A 27,223-nucleotide genomic window follows, 5' to 3' on the forward strand; every position below is an offset into this window, starting at 1 on the left:
GCCCCCTCTTTCTCTCTCCCGCCCCTCTTTCTCTCTCCCGCCCCCTCTTTCTCTCTCCCGCCCCCTCTTTCTCTCTCCCGCCCCCTCTTTCTCTCTCCCGCCCCCTCTTTCTCTCTCCCGCCCCTCTTTCTCTCTCCCGCCCCCTCTTTCTCTCTCCCGCCCCTCTTTCTCTCTCCCGCCCCTCTTTCTCTCTCCCGCCCCCTCTTTCTCTCTCCCGCCCCCTCTTTCTCTCTCCCGCCCCCTCTTTCTCTCTCCCGCCCCCTCTTTCTCTCTCCCGCCCCCTCTTTCTCTCTCCCGCCCCCTCTTTCTCTCTCCCGCCCCCTCTTTCTCTCTCCCGCCCCCTCTTTCTCTCTCCCGCCCCCTCTTTCTCTCTCCCGCCCCCTCTTTCTCTCTCCCGCCCCCTCTTTCTCTCTCCCGCCCCCTCTTTCTCTCTCCCGCCCCCTCTTTCTCTCTCCCGCCCCCTCTTTCTCTCTCCCGCCCCTCTTTCTCTCTCCCGCCCCTCTTTCTCTCTCCCGCCCCCTCTTTCTCTCTCCCGCCCCTCTTTCTCTCTCCCGCCCCCTCTTTCTCTCTCCCGCCCCCTCTTTCTCTCTCCCGCCCCCTCTTTCTCTCTCCCGCCCCCTCTTTCTCTCTCCCGTCCCCTCTTTCTCTCTCCCGTCCCCTCTTTCTCTCTCCCGTCCCCTCTCTCTCTCGCACCTCTTTCTCTCTCCCCCCCTTTCTCTCTCACCCATCTTTCTCTCACCCGTCTCTTAATATTCCCATTAGTGATGCGATGCGTGGTATTTGCTAGTTTACAATAATAAACGCACATGACTTATCACTGATGAATATTGGATGAATTTATCCTAAACCTAAATTATGAATATCATTGTAAAAACCCAAACTTTTTCACAGTACTCAACTGTATACTTGTATCAAGAATATTGTTTTTACATTTCTGCAGTGGAACGAATCCATATTGTCACGGGGGTGGCCGACCCAAGTTAAACCCCCAACCCAAATTGTGGTGCCGGGTGGTTAACACCGACAGCCCCCGGATGGCCGAGCGGTTCCTTATTAAGAGGAGGCGGACATGTTGATTGACAGAGATTTTAACACGTGCTCGAAGGGCATGGCGGAGGGCAATGGCAGATGGGCGAAGGAGTTCGGCACAGGAGCACTGCACCAGGACAGCACAATGGGTTTATCCGTGAACGCACGACAATTACACTAATACAGTTTCTTCAAAATAAACACATTTAATGAACATACACAAATATTTACAAGACGATAATTCAAAAGGAAATAAAAATGGTATGAAATAAATAACTCCTACAGTTGAGGCCTCACACACAGACGCAAACTCGGACGATCTTCTCCTTCTCCTTCTCCTTCTCCTTCTCCTTCTCCTTCTCCTTCTTCTCCTTCTCCTTCTCCTCCTCCTTCTCTCCCGTTAGGGGTCGCCACAGCGGATCAATCTTCTCCATTTCGCTCTATCCTCCATATCTTCCATTGACACTCCAACCACCCGCATGTTCACCCTCACCGTATTCATGAACATCCTTCTCCCGATATACTCCGCTTCCCTCCTGAGCACATGTCCAAACCATCTCAATCTCGCCTCTCTCACTTTGTCTCCAAACCGTCCTACCTGCGCTGTCCCTCTAATATACCCCGACACCATTTCTCCTCCCATCCACACCATGGTAGAATAGTTTGAAACCACCTCCAATGCTCCTCGCCTTACTCCCCATCCACTTGGTCTCTTGTACACATAGTATGTCCACCTTTCTTCTCTCCATCATATCAGCCAACTCTCGCCCTTTGCCAGTCATCGTCCCAACATTCAGAGTTCCAACTCTCACCTGCACACTTCTACCCTTCCCCCTCTCCCACTGCCTCCGGACTCGCCTTCCCCGTCTCCTTCTCCTCCTCCGCCCAGCAGTAGCACAATTTCCACTGGTACCCTGCTGACCACCGGTACCGGTGGCGGTCGTTGGTAACCCGGGCCTCGACCGATCCGGTATGGAAATTCGTTTTGTTGTCCGCATAATGATTTGGCATAGGTTTTTACGCCGGATGCCCTTCCTGACGCAACCCTGGTCGCCTCTTGCGACACACAGGGATATGGTACACCTATTCTAACCGGGGCATACACCGGGACGCAAATACGGACGATGCGGAAACAAAATAAAAATAAAAACCCTCCTTTTAAAGACTAGTTGTACTCAGCCTGGCCCAGAGCTGATCCTTGTCAAACTGGATTTGAGGCACTTCTACCAGCATGGGCACACGCATGCAAAATGGTGCCTCTGTAGTAGCAGGGCAGACGCACGCCAGGCAATCCGCAAGCGGCCCTCCATATGAAGGCTCACAATGTGCCAACCTTCCTCTCTCCAAAAGCGCCATCCACCTCTTGCATTCCTCACACTGACCCCATGTGTGCGCTCTGCCGATCTCCAGACGGAAGCCTTCCACAATCCACCAGTGCGCAGGCCTGCCTGCCCTCGACCTCGATCACACCGATCTCCCGTTCTATGCAGTTGAAGCCTCCCACACCCTCTTCTTCTTCAGGCGTCTTCCGTCTCACAATCCTCCGCCTCCGGGGTGTGGCCTGCATGCACCAAACCTGGGAAGGTGGGGCTTCCTGTCCGTTTGTTGTCGTATCAGGGATGCGTCCCTCCCCCCCTTTTATTGCCGATCTTGAAATATAAAAAAAACTTAGGGAAATATCACAGAGGGCAATTACATTCTGGAGAACTTATTCTTACTCCCTCGGCTAATTAACACCGCACCACCACTCGTGTGGTGACACGTAACACTTTAGCTCACAGATTCCCTAACTTAGCTACATCAAGATGCTTTCTACTCGTCCATGGACCAAGCAACTCTATACAATGCTAAATTCCCAAATAAATTCTTCCATCTACCCCCACAACCGTAACAATATATACAATTATTCATGTGTGTATACGTTTGTCAGAATGATGTTACGAGTGTTGAACTGAATATGATGTTTTTTTACAGGTCATGTGATGTTGCATTTGCAGATGGATCCATGCAATCTACAAGGGAGACTGCACTTACTGTTATGAATGGCGCAGCCACACGCCCGCAGGACTTGCCAACTGAAACAAACAAACAGACTTTTTACAAACAAGACAAACCAATTACGGAAATACTTGCAGAGAATAATTTTCACAAGGCTCAAAAAGGAAAGAAAGGTGAACGTCCATACAAATGCAAAACTTGTGGAAAATCGTTCGTCTGGCAATTCCAATTAAAAACACACGTGAGGATTCACAACGGTGAACGCCCGTACAAATGCACAAATTGTGGGAAATCTTTCAATCGATCGTCCACCCTTAAAACGCACATGACAATTCACAGCGGAGAGCGCCCGTACAAATGCACAGATTGTGGAAAATCCTTCAGTCATTCATCCAGCTTGAAAATCCACATGATAATTCACAATGGAGAACGCCCATACAAATGCATGAATTGTGGGAAATCTTTTAATCAGACATCTCACCTAAACTCACACATGACTATTCACAACGGAGAACGCCCCTACGAATGCACAGTTTGTGGGAAATCTTTCAATCGGTCATCTCACCTAAAATCACACCTGGTAATTCACAATGGAGAACGCCCATATGAATGCACAAGTTGTGGAAAATCTTTTAATCGGTCATCCACCCTAAAAACACACATGGTAATTCACAATGGTGAACGCCCGTACAAATGTACAAATTGTGGAAAATCTTTTAATCGTTCATCCAACCTTAAAACACACATGACTATTCACAATGTAGAACGCCCGTACAAATGCACAACTTGTGGAAAATCCTTCAGTCATTCATCCACCTTTAAAATACACACGAGAGTTCACAACGGCGAACGCCCACATGAATGTACAAGTTGCGGGAAATCTTTTAATCGGCCATCTCACCTGAAATCACACATGAGAATTCACAATGATGAACACCCATACAAATGCTCAATTTGTGGGAAATCTTTTAATTGGTCATCCACCCTAAAAACACATATGACGATTCACAATGGAGAATGCCCGTACACATGCACAACTTGTGGAAAATCTTTCAATCGGTCATCCACCCTTAAAACGCACATGACAATTCACAATGGAGATCGCCCGTACGAATGCACAACTTGTGGAAAATATTTTAATTGGTTATCCACCCTTAAAACGCACATGAGAATTCACAATGGAGAATGCCCCTACAAATGCACAGTTTGTGGAAAGTCTTTTAATCAGTCATCCACCCTCAAAACACACATGAAAATTCACAGTGGAAAACGCCCGTACAAATGCACAGTTTGCGCAAAATCTTTTATTCAGTCGTCTCACCTTAAAACACACATGAGAATTCACAATGGCGAATGAGAAACTAGCCAAAGAAGGGGGCAGTAGCATTACATTACGATTAATAGTGGGTAAATAACATTAGCTTAAAACACACACACACACACACACTCACACACTCACACACTCACACACTCACACACTCACACACTCACACACTCACACACACACACTCACACACTCACACACTCACACACTCACACACTCACACACTCACACACTCACACACTCACACACTCACACACTCACACACACACACACTCACACACTCACACACTCACACACTCACACACTCACACACTCACACACTCACACACACACACTCACACACTCACGACCAAGACGGAGCATAGTCCAGAGGCCACTATGGAGGTCGCGCGGGTCTGCATCGTCGCCACTTCGGGGATGGAGGCAGGGTCCGGACGTGCAGCACTGATCAGGAGACAACTTGGTCTGTGAGTCCAAGACTGCTTGGTTGTGGTTCCTTGTTGTGAGAACATTTAATGCTTCAGTACTGGGGAAGGCTGCGTTGGGCACAGCATGGATTAGGAGACAGCGGGGTCCATGATTTGTTATTCGTTATTGTGGAGAAGTTTGATGCTTCAGTATCACGGAAGGCTCTGTTGGGCGCAGTATGCTTAAGGAGTCGGCTGGGTTCATGAGTCGTGGTTCCTTTTGGGGAAGATGCACATGAAAAATGTTGTGGGAAAGATGCACACGCACATGAAAAATCAGAATGGCTTTTTATCACACTGAGCAGAGAGCCAACATTGAGGGTGTGCAGCCCTGTGGGCTTTTACTTGATTAGCTGAAATGCCTCTCTACGATGAACAGTAACACTTTTTCTTTTGTTTACATAGTCGAGGGTTGTGGACGGGCTAGTATTCGTACACTGAACGAAACAGTACCTTCCATCCTTTCCCTCACTTCAAATGGCACCACAGCCGACTCCTCTCATGAGAAGGCCGAATGCCTAAATGCTTTGTTTGTTTCCAATTCTTCTCTCCCAAACCCCTCAATCTCAGTGGTACCTATCCTTCCCTGTCATTGCTAACTGCTCCTGTACTCTTTGTCTTTTGCACCTGAGAAGGTTCTTTAAACCCTCGGCTCTGACTCTGATACTGGACCGGACAGCATCAGTTGACATGCCATAAACATAGGGGCAATACCCCTGTGTGCTCACCTGGTAGCAGCTGGATAAGATAACCAGGGAACCACTGGTAGGCATGGATGACCCACAAAATATGTAATGGAGAAGAAAGTAAATACGTGTGAAATACGTGTGAAATTTTTTTCATGCCATGAACAAACTTTGGTACTTACATCGGTGATGAACGTTGTGGTAAAGTTTCATCGAAATTGTATGCTTAACTTCCCAGAAGTTGAAAGTATTTGCGGACGGACGGACGGACGATGCGCCATCCCATAAGCTCCCCGGAACTATGTTCCAGGTGAGCTAAAAACCTGCTCTGCTCGTCTTGCACATCATCTCTCTGCACTTTTCACCCGTCATTTGCTCTCGGTCATCTTCCATTTGCTTCGAAATCCGCCGACATCACTGCATTGCACAAAAAAAAGGTGCAAAAACTGATCGCCTCAACTACAGACCTAACAACCTCATCTCTGATCACTAATTTAGTTTCAGACCAGGTCACTCCACCTTGGACATGCTGCTTCTACTCACCCAACCATGGATGGAAGCCCTCAACGTCAGACATGAGTTCAGGACTGTCTCTTTTGACATACCTCATGCTTTTGATACAGTCTGACATTGTGCCTTGCTCTCCAAATCTTGCTTAGCTTGACATTGTGGAAACCAAAGCCTTCAAGATCATTGGAATCTCCCACGCTGAAGCTGATTCAATGGGCTTATCACTTTGCCATCGCAGATACTATGGGTCGGTGGTCTCTCTGACTTATACTGCTTCCTTTCTGGTCTTGCACCATCTGCCCTTTCTGTGGTTTGTCATCCTCCCATAACCCCCCCTCCCCCTCCCAGAGTCCACCATCAACCTTCTTCTTATAAAACTACCTAAATCCAGGATCACTGCTCACCTACACTCATTTTTTTTCTTTTTTCCAAACTGTGGAATCAACTTACATATCTCCTTCAATCTCATTGTTCCCTCCAGGTCTTCATGACAGCCGTTTACCACTATCTTAGATCGTCCCCAATTCAAAACGATTATCTTTTCTACCCCCGTTAACCCAACCAAAATCCCTCCTAATTTTCCACTTTTCCTCAGAGTTTACTTTTCCCGTGCATGCGTCTTCTGCTTCCTGTTTTTGTTGGTTACATCCTGATCCGTTCAGTGTGCTAACTCTTCCACGAGCCCTGACGATGTATCCAGAAAAATGCAGCGTTGAAGGTCAAAATAGAGGCAGACTTGGACAAACAATGGGTGCAGGAAGGAATGAGGGGCAGGAGAGGATACATAGGGTGGACAAGATGGATACAAAAGGGAACTCTCAAGAGCCAAAACTGGAAATTTGGACGGAGGGATTGCGGAGGGATGGGAAGTTGGTTAATGAGGGTGGAATAGATCCTGCTTTTGGATTTTCACAACTTTTTAAGATATCTTGCTATATATAATTTTTGGCCTTATCTTTTAATGGTGAATCATCACTTTTATAATTCTGGTATCCTGATCTGGATCTTCACCAAAATGTAATCAATTCATCCTCGTCACACACCCAACCTGTCCACCAAATTTTGTCTGAATCCGTCCACAACTTTTTGAGATGTCCTGCTCATGGATAGACAAACAGACGGGAATGAAAACATGACATCCGTCCACCTTCAGTGGCAGAGGTAATTAGTTTCAATTTAAATTAGTTTGTGTGCACACATACCTTTACAATGCAATTCTTGCTTAAGTTTCCCAGAACATCATGTATTGTACTCATTTTAATTTTATATGGAAAAGGGCGGGGGGCAGGGTGGGAGTAGATTCCATAGATAGATTTGTTCTAAGTGTAACATGGTCCATGTGATTTGAGTAGGTTTTATTGCCATGCAACAGTGACCTGTCAGTCAGTCATTTTGTTACTTGTGATGCTGAGAAGGCAGCCTTTGTAATTTATAGATAGGGTAATATTGTATGCATAAACACCTCTTGTTTGTGAGCGGCATCAGGTGAGGACTTCCCATCACAAAAAGGCGCACGTGTTACACGCTCTGAATATGCTGTCACAATCTCTCAGGCCAATTTGTGTAAGCCATGGTGACGAAATGCGCTTTCGGGCCTGGAAGCAGGAAAAGACATTTATTTTTACTGGGGCCGCCTTGAAAGCAGACTCCGCCCAGAAGGGAGCTGCCAAGAGAAAGGACACACCATGCAAAATGCAAAACCTCCCTGCATGCAAAAGGAGGGTGAAGAACAGGTGCCAATGAATGAGGATCACAAGGGTGTTGGAGTGCATGTACCGAGCTGCTCATTATCGCTGGCACTCCTCGTGGCTGGATAGTCTCATCTTTGGCTGACTTCATTGCTGGCCTACTTCGTCACTGGCGCACTTTGGCAGCGGCTTACTTCCTCACTGGCTTCCATAATGGGCTGCATCATTGCCTTCCATCCTGCACATTGTGCCGAAGGAAAGTTCTTGCCTGCAATTTTTATGTTTGTTCAAGTGTGATCTGTGGCACCTAGTGTGGGTTAGGTTTTATTTATTTCTTATTCCCCTGTTCATAAGCTTGTGTGCCCCCATCTCCCTGTTTGTGTCTGTTGATTCACATGATTTGTTCCAAACTGCTCGTCCCGTACACTTTTTTTTCTCTCCCATATTCTTTGTAAATATACCTTTTAAAAAGGTAATAAATGTGTTCAACCCATCTGCCTCTTGTGCGTGTTTCATCAATTTTGGTTTCTTCATTAATTATATTTGGAGAACTCTACTGCTGTCTCATGTTGGGACTGGGCGACTCCCCAAAGGGAACAAGCCCTGGGCCTTTTGACTAATAATATCCCATCTATGTATTTTCCCTTAGGTAAGCCTGCTGTTGGCGCAGTGGTTCAGGCAGCGGCCTGGGATCCAAAAGGTCCTGAGTTCAAGCCCCGTTCGGCCACTGAATTAATACACCAGGGGGTTGACTCAGCCTGTCATCCTTCCGAGGTCGGCGAAGTGAGTGCCAGTGTACTGGGCCGGTGTATACCCCGGTTAAAATAGGTGTACCATATCCCTGTGTCGTAAGAGGCGACCAGGGTTGCGTCAGGAAGGGCATCCGGCGTAAAACATGTGCCAAATCACTATGCGGATCATACGGATGATCCGCTGTGGCGACCCGTAACGGGAGCAGCCGAAGGAAGAAGTATTTTCCCTTAGGTGAATTCCCAAAGGGAACGAACGCCAGGCCTTTTTGTCTAATAATATCTCATTTGGACATTTCACGATAAGTTTCTGTCTATCCACAAGTCTTTTCTGTTTAATGAGTTAATTTATGAATTTACCAAGGAATGTGGGTCCCGAAGGCTTTGCCCCAATCCCGTCATCCGGTGAGCTGCCCTTCAATGGGCAGCAGCACAGGAGGTACTCCCACGGAGTGGGTTTTCAAATTTCTTTGTATTTGTGGGTATTGCGGAATGAAGTGTTTTATGGTGGCCGGAATGCAAATCCTGCCACCAACCTCCAAAAAAAAAAGTAACCCAACGACAGGGGGATGTCCACAGATACAGTTGGGCGCCAGATATGGATTGCCGTTAGCTCTCAAGGATCTCCTCCACCCTTAACAAACAGTAAATAAAACAATTTAATCAGGCAAACATCAATAGCAGTTTCTCCATAGTTTATATGATGAAGATGCATAAGAAGAAATTTCACATTAAAAGTAAAGTGACATAAACCGATTTAACATTTGGAAGATGTTTTAACATTTGTTTTTTAACAATAACATTTTTTTAAACATTTTAACAATAACATTAAAACAAGATGTTTTAACAATAACATTTTAACATTTAACATTTGGAAAGTGGGGGGGGATATTTCCTCTCATTAATTTATCATTTATTTCTGAAATATAAAAATTTTGGATTATATAAATGACAGGAAGAAGACTTGAAGAAAATTATAATTTTGGCGTCCAAGCACTCCTACAAGAAAAGGGTATTCGGTACTTTTTATAAATATGTTTTACAACATGAAAATGGAAGATTTTTCAATAAAGTGCTGGCTTTATACTGATGTTGATTCAACCGACAAACGTGGATTTCATGAAAATGCTAAATAATGATATAAGGTTCTAAAGTTAATAAAATATAAATCTCTTTTAGAAATCCAGAATAAATCTTATTGCTTTCCTATTATGAAAAAATAATTTTGGTTACAAGAATATCTCAAAACTCATGAATATATGTTTGATATCATGTGGGGTAAAAGTGGTGGAAGAAGGGTTGTGAGGACCGTTGAGGAGGCAGAAGTTAAAGAGGAAGATGGGGAAAAAAAGAGAGGATGAATAAATATCAAAATATGGAAATCAGTGAAATTAGAAAAAGACTTGATGAATTACAGAAATAAATTAGAACAAAGAGGGATTCTTAATGAGTTAAAAAAAGAATCAAAAACTCTTAGAGCAACACTCGTTTCAAAAGTAATACCAGATGGGAGAGTTAAATGAGAAAGTGATGATGAAGAGAAAGATTATATAGTTGATGATGTTGGTGTTATTGACCTTGCTTAAACATCCTTATGATCAAAAACAATTGTATTTACTTTCTGTTGAATGGAGTTATTCCCTCCACCACCGAAGGTGGATGGAAGTTATGTTGTTACACCTGTCTGTCTGTTTGTTACTTGCAAGTATATTGGATAGTTGATTTTGTTATTCTGTCTGTTTGTTTGGAAGTCGATGTAGTCAAAAAAAAATCTCAAAAAAAAGTTTTTGAGATTTTTTTTTCTACCCTTATTATCAGTATTTAAAATGGTTATTTCACTTACTACAATGGCGATTTCGATGGAACTTCGTTGGTAGGTTCATACCATGACCTAGTTGTGTGCAAATGAGAACCGTTGCTATGGACACCACCGTTGCCTAGCAACGGGACTTTGAAATTTTAGAAAAATCATTAAAAAAATTTTTTTTTCAAAAATCGGGCCACAAGCGACTGTGGGCAGTACATTCAGCCATATTGTCAAAAATTTCCAGCCGGATCCTATGAAAACTGTCGGAGAAGATAGACTTTGAATGAACCCTGGTCAAAAACAATAAAAAAACGAAGTTCGTTATATCTCAGAGACTATGAGTCAGATATACATGAAACTGGTATGGTAGGTTCATGGTATGTCCTCGTTATGTGTGAGAAAGAACCGTTGCTATGGACCCCTCCGTTGCCTAGCAACGGCTGAAAAACCTCTAAATGTGGGGGTATTTTAACAAAAAACAATCTGCAGCATTAACCCTTGAAGCTGGAATCATGAATTTTCTTGTGCTTAATCCTCAGGTCATTCCCCCATCGAATGGGCCCATCGTGTCCGGTTCTATTGAGTAGTCAACTACCCATGTCTGCCTACCGGCTTGTCTGTCTGTCTGTCAATTGCCTACAGGTCACAAATGTAAACCGATCTTCACGAAACTTTACCACATGGTAGAGTTTGGCACAAGCAAGAAGCCTGTTGTTTTTGAGGTCAAAAGGTCAACATAGGCCAAAGGTCAACAAATCTGTCAGGTTTCTAAAATCCTCAATTTTCATCCGATTGACGAGAAATTTGAACAGCATTTTCATATCAGCTTCCTGAATTCCACCACCAACTTTTTTTTGAGGTCAAAATTGGTCAACATCGGCAAAGGTCAACAACTTACGTGACATTTCTAAAATCCTAAATTTTCATCCCATTCCCTTGAAATTTGAAGAGGATTTGCATATCAGGTCACTGAATTCAACCAGCAATTATTTTTGAGGTCAACATAGGCCGAATTTCTAAAATTGTCAATTTTTCATGTGATTGACTTTATATTTGAAGCGGAGTTGCATATTTGTCATTGAGTTCAACCACCAATTATTATTGAGGTCAAATTTGATTGATGGATTTTGCAAATATCATGCTCTGCATGACATCTTTTCTTGTTTGTTTGTTTGTGAACAAAATATCTTAAAAAGTTGGGGACGAATTCAGACGAAATTTGGTGGGTAGGTCGGGCATGTAACAAGGAAGAATTGATTTGACTTTGGAGAAGATCCGAATCTGGATCTGGATCCTTGAATTTTTAAAGTGATTCTTCACCATTGCGTGAAAAAGGGCCAAAACGACATGGAGCAGGATATCTCAAAAAGTTGTGGACTGATTCGGCCGAAACTTGGTGGGCAGGTCGGGTGTGTAACAGCGAATAATTGATTCGACTTTGGTGAAGATCCGAATCTGGATCTGGATCCTTGAATTTTTTAAAATGATTCTTCACCATTGAGTGACAGGGCTAAAAGGATGTATAGCAGAATATTTCAAAAAGTTATGGACAGATTCAGATTAAACTTGGGTGAGTTGGTTCGGTGACAAGAACAAGCCAATTAAATTTTAGTTCAGGTTCAAATCCAGATCCAGCCTATCTGTGGGATACAAAACATAAACTAATCAGCCTCCGCGGTCGGTTCAGACAGGCATTGATCCTGACTGCAAAGTTCTGTCCAACTTTCCTGAAAGTCTTATGTAGCACCACCTGGAGGTAGTCTGACACCTCCTGCTTCAGATCATCCAGTGTGGCAGTGAGAGAGAGAGAGAGAGAGAGAGAGAGAGAGAGAGAGAGAGAGAGAGAGAGAGAGAGAGAGAGAGAGAGAGAGAGAGAGAGAAAAAAAAAAAAAAAAAAAAAAAAAAACAACAACAACACACCTTAACAGCTCCTCAGAACCAGTAGCCCAGAGGGTTCACGTCTGGGCTATAGGGTTCCCAGTCATGAGTGGTACCCAGGGCAATGAGGCGGTTTGTGAAGAGCTGCCGCAGGAAAGTGATAGTGTCACCAGCTAGCTGAATGTGGGGGTGCACCATTCTGCCTAAACCAGGTCATGCTGAGCTGGTTTTGGTTGACCTTTTAGGCTAGATCATTATGGAACTTCTGGAGCACAGCCCAGTAGCACTCACCATTGATAGTCACCATCCTGCTGTTGTCATTCTCAAACCAGTAAGGCCCGAGCGTTCCCAATCTGGCATTTAAGGTGCAGAAGCATGTGACCTTAGGCCCTTTCAGTTACCTCTCAGTGATCTCCTCAGGTGATTCTGCCTCCCAGAAAATGTTGTGCTTGTTGATGGCACCATTCAAGTGGAAATGGGCTTCATCACTGAACCAGCTCAGGTTGATCCAGTTTGGGTACCACTCCATCCTGTCACTGAGCCAATTGCACATATCAAGTCTGCTTCTCATGTCATCTTGACTGAATTTATGCCGAATTGTAATGATGTATGGGAAAAGGTTGAGCTCCTTAGTGAGGATATGCCGGTCTGATGGTGGTTTGATGCTGAGCTTCGGGGAGCATTGGCGGTGGAACTTCTTGGGACTGTCCACTGCAGATGTCTGAACTATACTCTGGTACTGAGAGTGCTGTGAGACGAGGTGGTACCATCTCTGACTTATTTCCAGTTGTTACTGAAGATCGTCAGGGGTGTGTACTGGCCCCCACACTTTTCAGCGCTTGTTTCGACTGGATTCTGGAGAGGATGTCAGAGAGATCGGGCCGCGGTGCATCATTTGGGAATGTCAAGATCTCTGACCCTCATTTCGCAGATGATGCAGTCATCTTTGCGGAGACTGTAGATATCCTTTTGGGGGCCCTCAAGGTGCTGAGTGGAGAGTCGGAGACACTGGAATTACGGGTTTCCTGGGTCAAAACTAAGATCCAGGATTTTATTGACATCTTGGATGCTGCCGTCTTGTCTGTACCTGTTTGTGGTGAGGATGTTGAGGTCACAGAGAGATTCACTTACCTTGGCAGTGATATTCACATCTCTCCTGGCTTTGAGCCAGAGGTCAATAGACGTCAGGGTGTGACCTCGGGAGTCATGGATTCACTGGATCATGGGGTGTGGCGCTGCCGGTAACTATGCAAGAGGATGAAAGTCCGAGTCTTGATGCTTCCAGTCCTGCTCTGCTGATGTGAGACTTGGACTCTGAGCAGGGATCTGAGATGGCGACTTAATTCCTTTGGTACCAGGTCTCTTCGGAGAAACCTTGGCCATCGCTGGTTGGACTTTGTGTCCAATGAGCAGTTGCTGAGAGAGACTCAAATGAGATTTGTTACCTGCAAAGTCCGTGAGCATCAGCTGCGGCTGTATGAACATGTGGCTCGTTTTCCTGACGCTGGTCCTTCTCACTTCATGAGTGGAGGAGGCCAATGGGCTGGCCACGTGCCTCATGGTTGTAACAAGTTGATCAGCATCTCTAGGAGATGGGGATGGGCCAGGCATATTCCTGGGGGATGGCCAGACGGAGGTCCCTGTAGTACCGGCGGAAAGTGGACGCAGTGACGCGCTGCTCCGGCTCATGCTCCCATACCTGACATGACCACTGCAGAATCCCTCACGGCGTCGATGTTGGCTTGGCTCTTGGTTACTGATGCTGGCCTGCCACTGTTGCCCTTGCTCTGGTTGTGCACTGTACCCTTGTGCTTAAAATGTTTCACAATACATTGAATGGAACAATTCGTGGGTCCATCACGTGTTCTGAGGTCGTATTTCCGGCAGAACCTCCGGCGGGTGTCTTCCTCTAATTTAGTCTCATATCACAGAGCTACCACTTTTTTTCTTCTGCTTCACTGTCAATGGCATCGTTGAGCTACAGAGCTGGAACTCCCAGGGAACAAATACCACAATAATACCACCAAACCCCGAAAAGGAAAACGGTGCAGGTCAAAAAAAAAACAAAGAAATTGCAGGAAGTCAAAGTTGGATCAATCTTTCTGAAACACCGTGTGTGTGTGTGTGTGTGTGTGTGTGTGTGTGTGTGTGTGTGTGTGTGTGTGTGTGTGTGTGTGTGTGTGTGTGTGTGTGTGTGTGTGTGTGTGTGTGTGTGTGTGTGTTTTATGTCTGGTGTCCTTCTTGGGACTATGGTGCAGTGATTGGTCTTTATTTTGATACAGATGGAATTTTTTTTTTAAATGAGATAATCATGTGAAATAAAAAATCTAAAAATAAATCCCTGTGGAAGAAAGAGGTTAGATTTTTTTTTGGGGGGGGGGGGGTGGTGGTCAAATAGTTTTTCCCCCATTCACTTCAATGTAAAATATGGGATTGGTAAACGCATGCAATGGGACAGGCTGGAACATTGGTCTGGCAAGGCTTATAAAACAGAAGAACTCATTGAACAGGAAGGGGGGGGGAGAGATCATTGTTCATGAGATATCAGTCAATCCACAAATGAACTCATGAAACAGATGAGATTTGTGGAAAGAGAGAAATTTATAGTCAAATGTTCAAATGGGATATTATTCGTCAAAAGGACCAGGGCTTGTGCCCCTTTGGGGATTCGCGTCGGGGAATAGAGACAGATGGGATATGTCTGAAAAAAAAATAGACTTCTGGAAATCTCCTAGGGAGAAATGGGCAAGGTATTTTGGGGGCATGGTCAAAAAGTTTTTCCCCTTAACCCCCCTTCCACCTCCATGTAAAATGGGAACTGCAGAACTCTCTTATTGATACTACTCATCGCCCTGTTATGAATCATCATAATATTATTGAAACGTGCATTTCATACTTTAATTTTACTCTACTTTTCTTCCTAATTGTTCAAGATATAAAAACATGCAACTCCATCCCCTCCATCCCCTTCCCTCAAATGTGTAGTGGGGTGTTCACAGACAAGCTCGGCAGAGGGCTCCTCCTTCTGACTCCCCAAATTATTTATTTTCTTTCCCCTCTTCCTCGTACTCTGTAGCCGTTGCTAACACAATACATTCGTTTAGGGAAGTTGTTGTCACAAGAGGATCGAGTAAAACTGAAAAACGACGGCTGAGAGCATTTGTTTGTTCCGAGCGTCACAATAGCATTGTTTCCCATCGAAGACCCGCCATGTTGTTAAGCGGTGCCGAGCGCTCCGTTCCGTTGGAGTGCTTCCTTGAGCGCTTTGTACTAAAGCAAGCCGCGTGGCTCGCGATAGCGAGCTTCTTGCTTTGAGAACGCACCACCGGTCGATGAAAAACTTCAACAACAATCAACAACAATTCAAAATACCAACGGGGGTGTATCTTCGAGCTTGGTTTGTCCAACCGTCTTTTTGGTTGGTTTTTTTTTTTTTTCAGCGTTGGATATTTTTGTGCAGAATGATTTTTTTTCGGAACATTTTAAGCCGGAAGCACGGCTTAGTAATACACTCTTGTGGGGGTGAGATGACGATGGAGAGAAGTAAAAAAAAAATGTTGTATTAAAAGAGAAGAAGAAGAAGAATCCTGCATGTATAAAGCGTGGATCCGTGTCCCCGGGATACGCACAGCGAAAGAGCAAATTGTGAGTGGAAGCATATGTTGTGCAGATTTCTGGGGGGGGGGGGGGTTAAACATATTCGTAAGGACTAAAGCTCGTGTTTTATTATTATTTCGTACGCAGCCTCTGGATGGCTGGTTGCATCACTGCTGTGAGCGCAGCAGTGCCGCTGATGCAGTGCCCCCTGTTTTGAGTTAAGGCTGAAGTGGTACTCATATTGCCGACCTCGGAAGGATGACGGGTGGAGTCAGGTCCATTTGGTGTTTCACGGCACGACAAGGGCTCCAACTCAAGACCCTAAGATCTGAAGTCGACCACTTTAACCGTTAATCCAACACCTGGCACCAAAGCTCGTGGTACGGATGATTACATGTTTCTTCTTGTAATTATTAGTGTCGTAGGAACGCGAACACCCTCATGAGGTGCTAAGTGTCGTACCGAAGTAGTGGTCTCCCGCATATCAATACGCAAGGTTGTAAATCCACCACATTTCCTCCCTTCACAGATCCAATCTCTCTGGGGCTTGGTGGTTCCTCTGCGGACACCGCCTTGTCCCCAGAGCTACCTCGGTTGGTTGAGACGCGGCATCTGTCGGCATCCGATGCAGCATCGGTCTCGGCGGGAAACGCTCCCACTGGTGCAGGTGTCATCATGGTTGACCCGACCCCCTCTGACTTCATTCTTACAGGAAGGTCTGCTAATTGGAATGGTTGAGCTTCACAGCTCCGCCCGGTAATCCCGCATTTGGGCCACATGCCATTTCCAAGTGCAGAGTCCAACTGCAACATCGTAATTTACGAGACCCCCCCCCCCCCCCGTCTCGACCTTGTAGCACCAGTTATCCACTTGTGGTCCTGATGGTTGTTGCGCACAAGAACAGGCTGTCCTACCAGAAATTCACCCATGTTGCCTTTACCTCCACCAAGGGCCTGTTGAAAAAGTCTGTCGTTGACCCTTTTTCTGATATCAGGTTTGACCGCATCCAATCTTGTTTGCAGTGGTCTGCCAAGAAACATCTTTGCAGGACTCTCTCCGGTTGGTGCATGAGGCGCATTCCGGTAGGATATCAGGAAACGGGCTAACTCTGCTTCATTGGTGCCCTTCTCTTCCCTTGCTGGATTTGTGGCTGGATGCTAAGGAGCAGACCGAATGTGTTTAATTCCATTTCATTTCATGAAGACGTGAAATTCATCCGATGTGAACCGAGGACCATGATCAGATACTAGCTGTTCAGGTACACCTTTCCGGCAAATATCTCATGCAGTTCGATGATGGTCTGTTGTGATGTAGTTGACTTCATGACATAAATTTCTGGCCATTTGGAATGTGCATCAACCACCACCAGGAACACAGTGTCAGGAAGCGGCCCAGCATAATCCACGTGTATCCTCTGCCATGGGCCTGAGGGCCACTCCCATTGATGCAAAGGTGACACCTGTGGCACGTTCTGATGGAGCTGACACCCATCACAGCACTTGGCTATCTTTTCGATGTTCTTATCAATTGAGGGCCACCATACGTAGCTACGTGCTAATGCCTTCATCTTTACTACCCCAATATTGTTGTGGGGCCGGGTCTCGGTGGCGAGCACGACCGCTAGAGGGAGCAGTAGAGTCGGCTCCACCGAACCACCCGGAATGTATAGGTCATCACCCCGGATAACTCTGGAGCCGACGGGTCACTTAAAGGACCGTGGTCGCCAATACTTCGACGGTGTGGGGTAGGGTTAATTGCCTAATTTCAATGTACCTAAATACCCACGCAGTCTAACTACCGGGGAACCACTCCCTCGGCCGACCCTGTCCGATCCGAGTCACAGGTAACGACTCGGATCCGGCGTAACCGAGCGGAGTTGCCAGAGTCGTGCCGGACCAAATGAACAATTTACCCTCGCTATCTCTCAATACACAGCATGCCAAGCTAATGAAAGAAACATAGAAACGACCTGGAACATTAAACAAAAGGGATGTATTTATAACAATAATCGGGGAGGGAGACACAGAGCAGAGTTATCACGAATAAAAGAAATGTAATATGAAAAGAAAACACTTAAACAGCTCGACTTAACAGACGGGGCCCACGGACGCGCGCGCGCGCACACACACACACACACACCCACACACACACACACACACACACACACACACACACACACACACACACACACACACACACACACACACACACACACACACACACACACACTAACTGGACCCCGTGGATCTATTCAATAGGGCCGGGCCGGGGTACCTGTCCCACCCCGTGCGGTCACACCGACTCGAACCACCATGGTGGGACTCGAACCCGCGACCCGAAGTCCATGACCACGACCGTCTGCAGAGCCCTCGTCGACAACCACTCAATGGCTTGGATGCCAGGTTGGAAATGTCTGAATAGAAATGTCCTTTCTCACAAGAAATGTCTCACACACGATGAAAGGCTGCTCGGCAAATGCCACGATCTCCGTCTCCTGAACGCTGGTCCCGACAACCACACTCCTCCTCTTTAGGAGGGAGGGGCTTCTTCTCCCTGCCACTCGCCTCCTGATTGGACGGTCGGTTGTCAGGCGACTCGTGGCGGCCTCCAGATTGGCTGGGGTGTGCGTGTGGTGCTCGCCCTCCACTCATTGGCTGGAGGAAACGCTCTCTGCCCCTCCTCGGAGCGGAGCTTCAACCCGAGGCGACGGAGGCTCCGCCAACTTCCTCAGCCAAAAACACGTGCATAATGCGACCGGTCGAGTGCGGGAAGGTGGCGTTGTTGTTGTGGATGTAGTAGCTGTAGTTGTTGGTGGTGAAGAAGCAAAGATGGGCGTTGTTGTCGTTGGTGGTGTAAAAATCTTAACTATAAAATAATTCACAGCGCACGTACAATTAATCACCCATTAAACATAGGACGGGACCCGACCAAGAAACACATACTTACCGATATAACTGATCTCTAAGACCTGGCTGTTGAGTGTTCATGGCTGCCAGATTCGTAACAATATGTCCTTCATGTAACTGCCCCAGCACACAACTGCGCAATGATATGGGGTACAATTACACGTGTCCCCCACATCAGACAGCCACAATAGGCTGACAGTTCATCCTTCTGGTTGTTGTAAGGTTGAATCTGTTTAGCTTGTGGAGACCAACCCTGAGTGACAGACTCAAACACTCGAGACAACTACATGTCACGTTGCGTTTCCCCGTCTGATCTCATCACTTGTCACTGGAAGTAATTAAATCTGTGACATGTAAAACATCAACTGCATCAATGTCCTCTTCCACAGATTGCTGGATGATCTCAAGAGGAAGCTGAGAGCGTATCTGTGTTACTATGATCAGTCGTACTCTTCTCGTCAATGTTTTAGTCATGTCCAGCTGAAACAATGCATATCGTTGCAGACGTGTGGCTGTCATCACTGGTATGCTATTGTGAGGGTGGAGGACAGATGGTAGAGGTTTGTGGTCTGTGACTCGGGTAAACTTCCTGCCAAAAACATAACAGTGAATTTTTTTTTACTCCCCAGATAAGAGCCAATGCCTGCTTATCTATCTGCAAGTATTTTTTTTCTCTGATGAGGTTAATGACCTGGATGCAAAGGTGTCTAGGTCATTAACCTCATCAGAGAAACCATCTTCGTTCTTCAACATCTTCCATGACATGAGAGAGTACACTCCCTAAACCATATGGTGGCGCATCACTGGCAAGTCATAAAGGTCTGTTCGGATCATAATGCCCAAGTACTGTCAGAAGTGATCAACGTTTTTACCTCCGTAAATGCCTTCTCACAAGCCTTTGTCCAATTCCATGTGTGTCCTTTCTGCAGTAGCTGGTGCAACGGATGGAGAAGTGCTGACACAATTGGGAGGAAACGATGATAATAGTTCACCAATCCGAGAAAGGAGCGAAGTTGTGGGACATCTTTCGGCTTTGGTGCTTCAGCTATCGCCTTTATTTTGTCAGATGTCTTGCTTAACCTCTCCCGCAGTGATTTCATGCGTGCAATAGGTTCGCTTTTCTTTGAGAACAGACATTTGTCTGGGTTTACCCGAAGGTTGTGCTGCTTTAGCCTCTGCCAAACCAGTCTCAAAACTTGCAAATGTTTACGTCTCAATTCCCAGTGATGATTATGTCATCGATGAGACATTGTACCTTTGGTATTCCTGCCAATACCCAATCCATGGTACGTTGCCACACTGCAGGGGCTGATGCAACACCAAACACCAGTCTGTTGTACTGGTACAGACCCTTGTGTGTATTGATTGTTAGGTATTTATTGGAGTCTTCTTCCATTTCCATCTGAAGCTAAGCTTGGCGTAAATCAAGCTTGGAGAACTTCTTTCCTCCTGACAATGTTGCCAGTATATCCCCCACAGATGGTAGTGGGTATTGATCCACCTGAAGTAAGGAATTGATCAACACTTTTAATCCCCACAAAGCCTAATATCTCCATTTTGCTTCACAACGGGGACGACGTGCGAGGCCCATTCACTCCAATCTCCCTTCCAGAGATAATACCTGCCTGTTCCAATCGTTGAAGCTCAGTATCCATTTTGGGTCATAATGCATATGGAGCTGGCCCAGCCTTGTGATACACTGGCTTACTGTTAGTCGTTAAGCTCAACCTTGCTTTCGTGCCTCTCAGAGTTCCAATTTCATCCTTGAAGACCTCAGCGTACTGGTTGAGCAAGTGTTTCAATTGAGCATCAGTCGATCCGGAAATCGTTGAGTCGACATGTATTGACTTGACAGTGTGCCAGTCGAGCTTGATCTTCTGCAACCAGTCTCTTCCCAACAAGGTTGGGCCCTGAGTGTCCACAATATACAAATCCAGCATGTAGGATTGCTTATTGTACTGTACCTGCAAACACAGCTTGCCTTTTGTTTAATTCATTCAACGGTGAAAGTATGAAGTACAGCTGTAGTGTTTCTTAGTTTAGAGTACACGCACAATGAAATGAAAGAGACTGCCCAGCCAGTGTCCAACCCCACATGCAGATTTCTCCCCGCCACCTTAAGGTGAATCCAGAGGACATCCAGCTTGTTGACATGGTTGGTTCCAATATTAGCGACAAGCGAGTCTTCCAGTTCACTGTCACTGTTGCTACAACTCACAGTATGTACATTTGTGTTTGTTTTCTTACCAGGCGTCTTGCATCTTCTTGCAGCATAACCCTCAAGAGCCAGTTATAATACTCCTCGTGCTGAAAATAACAAGTATCAGGGTGGTGTTTCCTTCCACATCGGAAACAAGACCTCCTGTAATTTCCGTCATGCCTGGCACCAGGCGACCTGGATGGCATGACCCCAGGCTTAGTTGTCATCTTCTGGACCCCGGGTCCTCCCATATTCCGGAACTCCACAGATTCTTTTGAGGCAGTTTCCATGGCAGTCGCCAGTTCAACAGCTCTCCGGAAACTAAGCTCACTTTCCGACAATAGGCGCTTCTGAATACTCTCATTTGTCAATCCGCAGATGAGCCTGTCTCGTTGTGTGTCATTTAGATTGTCACAAAGTTGCAGTGCTGAGACAACCTTTTCAACTTGGCAACAAAATCACAGATCGATTCTGTCATTTGTGGAATGTGATTTGCTGATCACGTTTGTGGAATCGAAATCGCTATGCAATTATGCTGTGTTTTGGGCATAAATGATCCTGAAGAATTTTCACCAATTCCCCATAAGGCTTTGTGCATGGCTTGGCTGGCACAGTGAGATTCCAAATTAGCCTGTACATTTTGCTGCCAACTACACCAAGAAATACTGACACCTGTCTTTCACCAGCAATATCATTCACCAGAAAATACTGTTCTAGCCTCTCCGAATATGCTTGCCAGTCTTTCCACCCTTCACCAAATGGCTCGATGCTACCGATATGGCTTGCAATTTCGTTGTGAAACAACACAAATGGCTCTCACTCACAGTCTGAGTTCCAAGGCCTTCGACGCTTCAGGCCCCAACGTTGTCTTGCTGTTCCAGCGAAGCTCAACGGGCCTTGGACTTGCACAGCAGTTCAGCGTCGTTCAGATAACTTTACCACAGCAAAGAAATCCCATCCACATCGCCAGTTTCTTACGTATGTGATAGGATTAAGTGGAGCTTGACAAAGTCATGACAGGCACAGGAAGTGGCGGGCCAGGAACTACTTTATTCCACACTACATATGATATTGCAAGGCTGTAAATACACCACAAGTTCCACTTCATCCACCAAGGGATCATTCTTACTCTGGTGTAGCGGTCTTTACATGAGCACGGTACAATAGTGTAGTATTAGATAGTAGAAAAATCGTGCAAATTACGACACAAACATCAAATTTGGCATTTCTGTTCTGCAGGGCTTTCTGATCAAATCTGCCCAATTGGCCATTTGAAAATCCAAGATGCCGGCCATTTTTCAAGATGGCCGCCAAGTTTGCCTCCCGAAGTTGACTGTTTGCTTAGTATTTGTAGTTGTCCGATTTGCATGCTCTAAATGTGGATTTCTATGTTTTCAAGCCTGCTGGAGTGGATTTTCCTGTTTTTAAAGCCCCCTGACACACACTTTTTCTGATTTTGCAGATTTGTTTATGATTTTCATACGTTTGCATGACTTAACATGTATGTATGTAGTAGTAGCTGCTTATGCATGGGGTGTAGGTGTGTAGTGTTAGAGGTAGTACCTTTGTTTCAGCAGTCAGCCACATCCCTTGGTTGGACTACTGGCACTGGTCCTCATCACTGGCCCAACTCTCATCTATGGCTCCAATAAGTTGCTAGTGCATGGCATCGGCCACACCCTGGTAAACCGCGTTGGCTCGCAGGCTTAACTAGATGAGGGTAGCACACAGAAGGTCTCTGCGTGTGATGGAGTACATCTAGCTCCAAATTTTCGAAGTGCACAAAGTAGATGAAACAGATGTGCTGATTGAATCCAGGCCACTTACAAGTCCTTTAATCAACATTTCCAGTTCATCGCCAAGTAAGAATTTCTTGGAGTGATTGTCGGGCACTACCAAGGCACACTGGTGACATCACTGCTGTGAAACTCAGCATGGAGTTCAGTGTCAGCTAAGTAGGAATTGTATGTTGGCATCATTGTTGGCATCAAACTGCAACAACTTACTAGTGTCCCAAATGTTGCCTAATCAACCCCGGATCGGTTAGGCAGCAGCACCTGAATCGACAGGACATGCCAGCGCGGGAGAGCCGAGCCAAGGATAAGGGTTTTTTGTTATGTGGATGGTGTACAGATCGCACGGGACTTATGACACTGGATGAATGATCGGACTAGGTGTAGGGCAGATGCATATACCTAGTTGTATCCCATACAGGAAAGTGTCCATTATACATGTACAGGGTGGTAAAAGGATAAACCCTTGATCCTGAACATCATACTGGCCATGAACGCGAGTTCTACTGGTAAATCATGGAACACTGTCTGGACCAAGTTTTGCCTATGTCAGGAGGTTAAGAAAGAAGATCTAAAGTCCCCCCAGGCCAATCCTGCCATAAGAGGAGATGATGGGTATATGAACTTGGCAAGGAATATTCCTCTGTTTCACTCACTCAATGCACTACCAATCAAGCTAGACCCTGTAAGACTTGACGAAGTTGGTGGGATAGAGGAAGAATGAAGGACTACAGAATGAAGGTGAATGTCCTTTCTATCATCCAATCAAGAAAAACATTGTTTCTTTCTTGAAACAAGAGCAAGCTGGGGGAAGTTCTCAGGAGAAAGTCCTGAAAGACGACTGTCAACTGTTCTCACGACTGTTTATCTCATGCCAGAACAGGCAGTGTGACTTGCAAGAATTATTCAAGCATGAGAATCAGTCACACCCTGCATCTCTCAGCGGAAGACATCTCGACAGCGGCAAGCTTCATACATGTCGGAAGTCACAGCTGGCTGAAATTCTTGAAGCACAAGTGAGCATCCCAGACAGAGAACCAAGGGGAGATGCAGTCATCATTGATGACTCAGCACTTATCAATGCCCTACCTCCACGCACTTCAAAGATATTTGATGACTATGCCAAAGAAGACATCATCCCAAAGGTGGAATCATATGGTGCCAGGTGCGAGAGGGTGGATGTAGTGTTTGATGTGTACAAGAAGTCAAGTCTGAAGTCTGAGGCAAGGTCGAAAAGGGGGCAAGGAATCAGAAGAAGAGTGACAAGAACCAGTAAGACCCCAAGTAAATGGAGAAGCTTTCTTTGAGATGACAGCAACAAGACTGAGCTGTTTCACTTCCTTGCGGAAAAGATGTGTGAAGCACAGACGACAAGCACAGTCATTGTCACAAAAGGAGAAGATGCCATGAGCAACACAAGGAAGTAACTGGATGCTGTGTCTCCATGTTGTCATGAAGAAGCTGACACTCGAATATTTGTACACACCAGGGATGCAACGACGGATGGTAGCAAGTCCATTATCATAAAAGCTAATGACATGGACGTACTAGTCATAGCAATATTTGTACTGCCATCCTAACAATAGCTAGGTCTTGAGAACATGTGGATTGCCTTTGGCCAAGGAGCCAATGCGCGATGGATTCCAGTCCATGAGGTAGCTTCTGCAATCAGGCCTGAGAAAGCTGGAGGGATCCCATACTTCCATGTGTTCACTGGATGTGACGTCATGTCTGCCTTCTGCGGTAAAGGGAAGTAAACTGCATGGCAGACTTGGAACGTCTTTGATGATGTTTCTGAAACATTCACCAATCTCAGCCAGCATCCAACATTGATTCGTGATCTTGACCTGCAGAGGCTGGAGAGATTCGTTGTCCTCATGTAAGACAGATCAAGCGCAGCCACTGGTGTGGACGGAGCAAGACTGGATCTCTTTGCCCGCAAGCAGAGGCCGTACAACTCAATTCCACCAACACAGGCAGCCCTCAGAGAACATGCAAAGCGTGCGGCCTATCAGGCTGGAATCATCTGGGGCCAGGCAACCATCTCCAGTCCAGACACGAGCAGTCCCTCTGAATGGGGATGGACACAGAAAGGAGAGACATGGCAGATATGTTGGACAACACTACCCCCTATTGCAGCCAGCTGTCAGGAACTGACCAAGTATTCCTGTAAGATAGGTTGCAACTGGAGATGCAAGTGCTTTGAGTCAGGGCTCCCCTGCACAGCACTCTGCATTTGCATCTGTGGATAGCAGCAGCTGGAGGAACATTCGCATGGTATGCACTACTTTGAACATTTACTGGCCAGGGCCCGGTTGCAGAAAGGCCTGAGCTTCATATGACAATCATTAAAGTGGTGCAAAATAAAAAACTGTCAGGGGGCTTTAAAAACAGGAAAATCCACTCCAGCAGGCTTGAAAACATAGAGATCCACACCGAGATCATGCAAATCGGACAACTACAAATACTTCTAAGCAAAAAGTCAACTTCGGGAGGCTAACTTGGCGGTCATCTTGAAAAATGGCCGCGATCTTGGATTTTCAAATGGCCAATCAGGCAGATTTGCTTAGAATCCCCTGGAGAACAAATGTGCCAAATTTGATGCTTGTATCATCATTTGCATGATTCCTCCTAAAAATTGCTGTTATCTGCCCCACTAAAAGGGAAGCCAACCAGGTGGGTATACAATGTCCGCTGGTGGATTGGCGCTGGTAACTGAACAGCCGTTCACGTGCAGAGCATCAGCGAAGACAGCTTCCGACTGCGCAGTCATCAGTTCTCATGACTTCAGAGCCAAGGTCATGACTTTCCAGATGATGCCGTTGTATATTTCCACCAGGCCATTCCCCTGTGATTATCGGCAGTAGTTCGGCTGGTGGCAATCCCACGGCCATGTAGAAACGGCTTGAGTTCATCGGACAAACAGCAAGGTCCTCGGTCAGGATGTACATAAGAAGGCATACTCAGGACTGAAAACAGTAGGCAGAAACATTTTATGACAATTGCCGTCGTCATGTCCGCACATGGAAAAGCAAAAGGAAACCTCAAAAACTCATCAACAACAGTTAATATGTTGTGATTGTTTGTCATTGATGGCAGAGGTTCTTTAAAATTGATGTTAATACTGTTGTGGTTGAGGAAATTCGCAAACCACCATTCAGGTCCCGGAGGTGAGATATCTCTGTAAGTACATGTGTAGTTAGCCCAAACCCGTTGTTTAGAGAGAATAAATGTGATTCATTCGGGCTGCGACCCTTTAAGATAGCCGTTTTTCTGTTCTATCTTTATTTTGAACCAACCACGTCTCAACTGCCATCACACAACAACCACCAACCGCAACGCCGCTTCACAACAACAACGCCAACAGCCACGACCTTTACCGTCACGGCTCGCTCCCGTAAACATCGCATCACCGTCATTCCAAGCGTCGCCATGGCCATCACCGCCACAATAAACCCTCCACCAACTTCACCTCTCCTTCTGCGGCCATTCCCACGCCGCTTGTGAACGCCGAGCGTCAGGCTGTCCTGGCCTCGTGCGGGACGCGCGCTGAGCTGCGGGTGCAAAAAGCGGCCTTTCCGAGGGGAAGTCGGATCAGGAATGATTCACGCCCACTTCCGATCCGTCCAATCATTAAGCGCGGGGCGATTTGGCCCCGCCTCCAGGCGCGTCGGAGTAGAATCGATATATGCAAATTCGAGGATCAGGGGAGGTTCACGCCCACTTTTCCTCCGTCCAATGGGCGAGCGTGGCTCCGCCCCCGAGCTCATCCTCATCCGGAAATTTGCATATGGTTTCTCCTGCCGTACTAAAAGCGCCGAGCGCGGGGCAAATTCAGTCAGTTTCTGTTTCGGGCTCGGGCGAGTTGGAGAGGTGTGGCGGCGGCGGCGAAGTGTGGCAGCAGCAACCAAGACGGGTCTGGAGGAGAGTCGGTCTGTCGGGGTTCGGAGTCTGTCGGGGAGCTGCAGAGAGGGGAAGCCGGGAATGCGGTCGAGGGCGCAGTGGAGTCGCTCGTCGCAGGACCCAAGCAAGCCAGCTATCCTCTTTCCCCAGAGCATCAACAACCCCCGCTGTTTCCCCCCGCGCTGAGATAGTGCGAAAAGGGGGCCCCGTTCCCACCCCATTCCAAGCAGTGCCAACGAAACCCGCAGAGGAGCGCGGAGTCGGGGCACCGCCGCCATTTTGCGGCTCATCACAAGACGGGTAGGCTCCACGCGGTCTCGGCCCCAGGCCCGTCTGCCCCCTTGTCGTAGAGGGTGGCCCCTTTTTCTTTTGCTTTTGAGTATATGTGTTGTCGGCACCGTCTGTAAAGTAAAACTGTGTAAGTGTTGCCGTGTGCTCGCGTCGTCGGTAGTAGATCTGCATTGTGTTTCTTTTGTTGCAATTGCTTTTGGTGCATAATTGTTGTGTTCCTTTTGTTACATTTGCTTTTGGTGCATAATTGTTGTAATTGTATATGTGTGCTTTCCGTTTGCCGCGGAATAAATGTGCTTTATGTTGAACTGTTTTTCCCGTTTCGCTTCGTCTTTTCTTCAATTGAATCTCCATCTTACTTCACGTAAAGGGTTGGTCGTGGGCTAAATACGCCCGA

At 46.4% G+C, this 27,223-nt stretch overlaps 1 protein-coding gene across 9 annotated transcripts in view; it reads left to right on the forward strand.

Annotated features, from left to right (window-relative positions):
* Positions 1–27,223, forward strand: part of LOC147009471 (uncharacterized) — a 95,272-nt gene that overhangs the window by 19,132 nt on the left and 48,917 nt on the right. For 4 of the 9 annotated variants that reach the window (XM_085861868.1, XM_085861866.1, XM_085861873.1 and 1 more), the window contains one exon: positions 3,027–8,195. In XM_085861868.1, the coding sequence (XP_085717994.1) occupies positions 3,027–4,384 (1,358 nt within the window). In that variant the 3' untranslated portion in view covers positions 4,385–8,195. Of the gene's footprint in view, positions 1–665; positions 2,614–3,003; positions 8,196–15,090; positions 15,782–27,223 lie in introns of those variants that run through there. The other 5 variants (XM_085861872.1, XM_085861871.1, XM_085861867.1 and 2 more) reach the window with 4 other exon arrangements.

The sequence above is a fragment of the Eptatretus burgeri genome, chromosome 17, assembly GCF_056783735.1.
Source record: "Eptatretus burgeri isolate ZD-2024b chromosome 17, Ebu_testis_v1, whole genome shotgun sequence".
Classification (NCBI taxonomy): Eukaryota; Metazoa; Chordata; class Myxini; order Myxiniformes; family Myxinidae; genus Eptatretus; species Eptatretus burgeri.